The sequence below is a fragment of the Muntiacus reevesi genome, chromosome 6, assembly GCF_963930625.1.
Source record: "Muntiacus reevesi chromosome 6, mMunRee1.1, whole genome shotgun sequence".
Lineage (NCBI taxonomy): Eukaryota > Metazoa > Chordata > Mammalia > Artiodactyla > Cervidae > Muntiacus > Muntiacus reevesi.
The window spans coordinates 5,335,638-5,338,492 of NC_089254.1; the positions used below are offsets into that span (position 1 = coordinate 5,335,638).

The following is a 2,855-nucleotide window of genomic DNA, read 5'->3' on the forward strand; positions in this document are numbered from 1 at the left end:
TAGACTAAACAAGAAAATCATATGATCTTATCAATTGATGCAGAAAAATCATTTGACAAAATCCAATACTTATTTATGATAAAAATTCTCAGCAAATTAGGAATAGAGGAGAATTATTTTAATTTGATAAAGAAAATACACAAAAAACCCTGTCACTAATATCATTATTTTAAAAGTGAAAGACTGAATACTTTTACCGTTAACATCAGGAACAAGGCAAAGATACCTATTCTCACCATTCTTATTCATCATAGCACTGGATGTTCAAGCTAGCCCTACTCACTCTGTCTAAAACAGGCCTTAGGGGCGCGGCGAGGCGGTCCCTTCGAGTGTGGTAGTTCGCTCCCTGAAGGGAGTGAGGACGGTTAGGTGCTGCCGGCCACTTCCCCGTCTCTGGTAGACATTTCATGGTTCTTCAGTGGTTTAGATGTTGATTGGACTAGGCTGGACTCCAGACTTCAGTTTTGAGTTCAGATCTGCTCCATGTATCTTCATTGTGGAACCCGGGCTGAAAAAGCAAAAATACGTGGAGTGTACTTTTCTTGGGGCTGAAGGGAGATGTCCTTTGCTTCTCAGATGTAATGCACTTTAAATTTGTTATTCAACAGTGAAAATGAGTCATACAGAGGTAAAATTAAAAGTACCTTTTGGAAATAAATTGCTAGATGCTGTTTGTTTGGTACCTAACAAGAACTTAACATATGGAGTCATTCTTACACATGGAGCATCAGGAGATATGAATCTCCCTCATTTGACGTCACTGGCATCCCATCTTGCCTCTCATGGGTTTTTTTGTCTGAGATTTACCTGTAAAGGCCTTAATATTGTACATAGAATTAAGGCATATAAATCAGTTTTGAATTACTTAAAGACCTCGGGAGAATACAAACTTGCAGGTGTTTTTCTTGGAGGTCGTTCAATGGGCTCAAGAGCAGCTGCTTCTGTTCTGTGTCATATTGAGCCTGATGATGCTGATGACTTTGTTCGAGGTCTCATTTGTATTTCCTATCCACTGCACCATCCAAAACAGCAGCATAAACTTAGAGATGAAGATCTCTTTCGTATAAAAGATCCTGTACTGTTTGTGTCAGGCTCAGCAGACGAAATGTGTGAAAAGAACTTGTTGGAGAAAGTGGCACAGAAAATGCAAGCTCCTCATAAAATCCACTGGATTGAGAAGGCAAATCATTCCATGGCAGTGAAAGGACGGTCAACAAATGATGTTTTCAAAGAAATAAATACACAGATTTTGTTTTGGATCCAGGAAATCACTGAAACGGACAGGAAATAATGGTCTATAAGTTAAAGACTGTGTTATTTTGAATACAAATAGAGTTAATTTGTTAAAGAAGAGCATACTTCTCAGCATTATGAGATATATTTCAGACTATTTAATGTCTTTCATGTTCCCCCATTTTTAAAACACATTTTAATTGTGAAATTAATGTTCTCTAAAATGTCCCTTCAAAGTACTGGTACAGTTGTATAAAGATGATGTACAAATATTGAAAGTGGTCTAAATATAATTTATTTTCTTTACTATAGTTAAGTTTTGAAAAATTAAATGTTGAATTTTGTTACAACAACAACAACAAAAAATAAAATAAAATAAAACAGGCCTTATATTGGCAATAGGGTTGGGAGTCTGGGAGTTATCACAGGAAAGAAACACACATGCATTTGGAAAGTAGCAAGTGGGTAGAACATCTGAGTTGTGTGAAGTACAGAGGTATAAATGGGTGGGAGATTTGAGCACGTACTAGCAAACTGGAAGTGTGCGTTAGTCGCTCAGTTGTGTCCAGCTCTTTGTGATCCTATGGACTGTAGCCCACCGGCTTCTCTGTCCTAGAGATTTTCCAGGCAAGAGTGCCGGAGGGGGTTGCCATTTCCTTCTGCAGGGGATCTTCCCAAACCAGAGATCAAACCCAGGTCTTTCGTATTGCAGGCAGATTTTTCACTGTCTGAGCCACCAGGGAAGCCCAGACAACTGGGCTTCTGGACAAGACCAGAATTCTTTCTCCCCATCAAGAGGTAACAAATAGGAGACACAAAGCGAGTGTCCCAGGTTACAAGTCCCCCCAACCCCATGTTCCCAGGAAACTGCCCAATGAATCACAGCAGCAAAACTACATCTGAGCAGCACAGCAGAAACGGTGACTCTTTGCACCTAAAGAGCAATTTTAATTTTATCAGGCCAGCTGGAGCTTGTTTTTGAGTCTGTGGAAAGATAGGAAGCTTGCAAACAGGAAGTTGGGATCTGGTTACACTGAGAAATCTGTAATTTTGTTCATGACTTTAGAGCAGAGGAATGTTCTGCTGAGAAGCAGCATTGCTGCAACAAAGTCTAAAATTTTATATGTGTGTGTGTGATTGTGTGTGTGTGTGTGTGTGTGTGTGTGTGTGTGTGTGTGTGTGTGTGTATGTATGTTTAGGCCAATTTGACTGCTTAGTGCTGGTTCTTATTCTTAAAGTTTGAGTGTTATCTTTGTTTTAGCCTAAGAAAAACCCTGTTCCCTTGTTTAGTGATGCTGTCTTCTTCCCAGGAGGCTTAGTGGTAAAAAAATCATACTGCAATAAAGGAGTCATGAGTTTGATCCCTGGGTCAGGAAGAACCCCTGGAGGAGGAAATGGCAACCCACTCTCACTTGGAATATTCTCACTTGGAAAATCCCACGGACAGGAGCCTGGCGGGCTCCAGTCCATGGGTTGTCCAAGAGTCACACACCACTGAAGGCACACATCCTCTTCACTGGGACAGTCTTCAGGATCCCCTTTCAACGTTTAAAGCTCAAAACTCTTAACTGGATCTCAACACCCTGAGATTTTTCAGAAATCTCTAAACCTCCCTCTGCCTC

General features: G+C 40.4%; 1 protein-coding gene across 2 annotated transcripts; it reads left to right on the forward strand.

Annotated features, from left to right (window-relative positions):
• Nucleotides 1-304: 304 nt before the first annotated feature.
• LOC136170565 (testis-expressed protein 30) lies at nt 305-1,558 on the forward strand. 2 transcript variants are annotated; one of them, XM_065938870.1, is made up of 2 exons: nt 305-396; nt 555-1,558. In XM_065938870.1, exon 2 carries the CDS (start codon nt 614-616, stop codon nt 1,289-1,291), a length of 678 nt encoding a protein of 225 aa, XP_065794942.1. In that variant the 5' UTR covers nt 305-396; nt 555-613; the 3' UTR covers nt 1,292-1,558. The 2 variants fall into 2 exon arrangements, with proteins under 2 accessions (XP_065794942.1, XP_065794943.1); XM_065938871.1 differs by having other exon boundaries at nt 308-396; nt 629-1,556.
• Nucleotides 1,559-2,855: the final 1,297 nt, after the last annotated feature.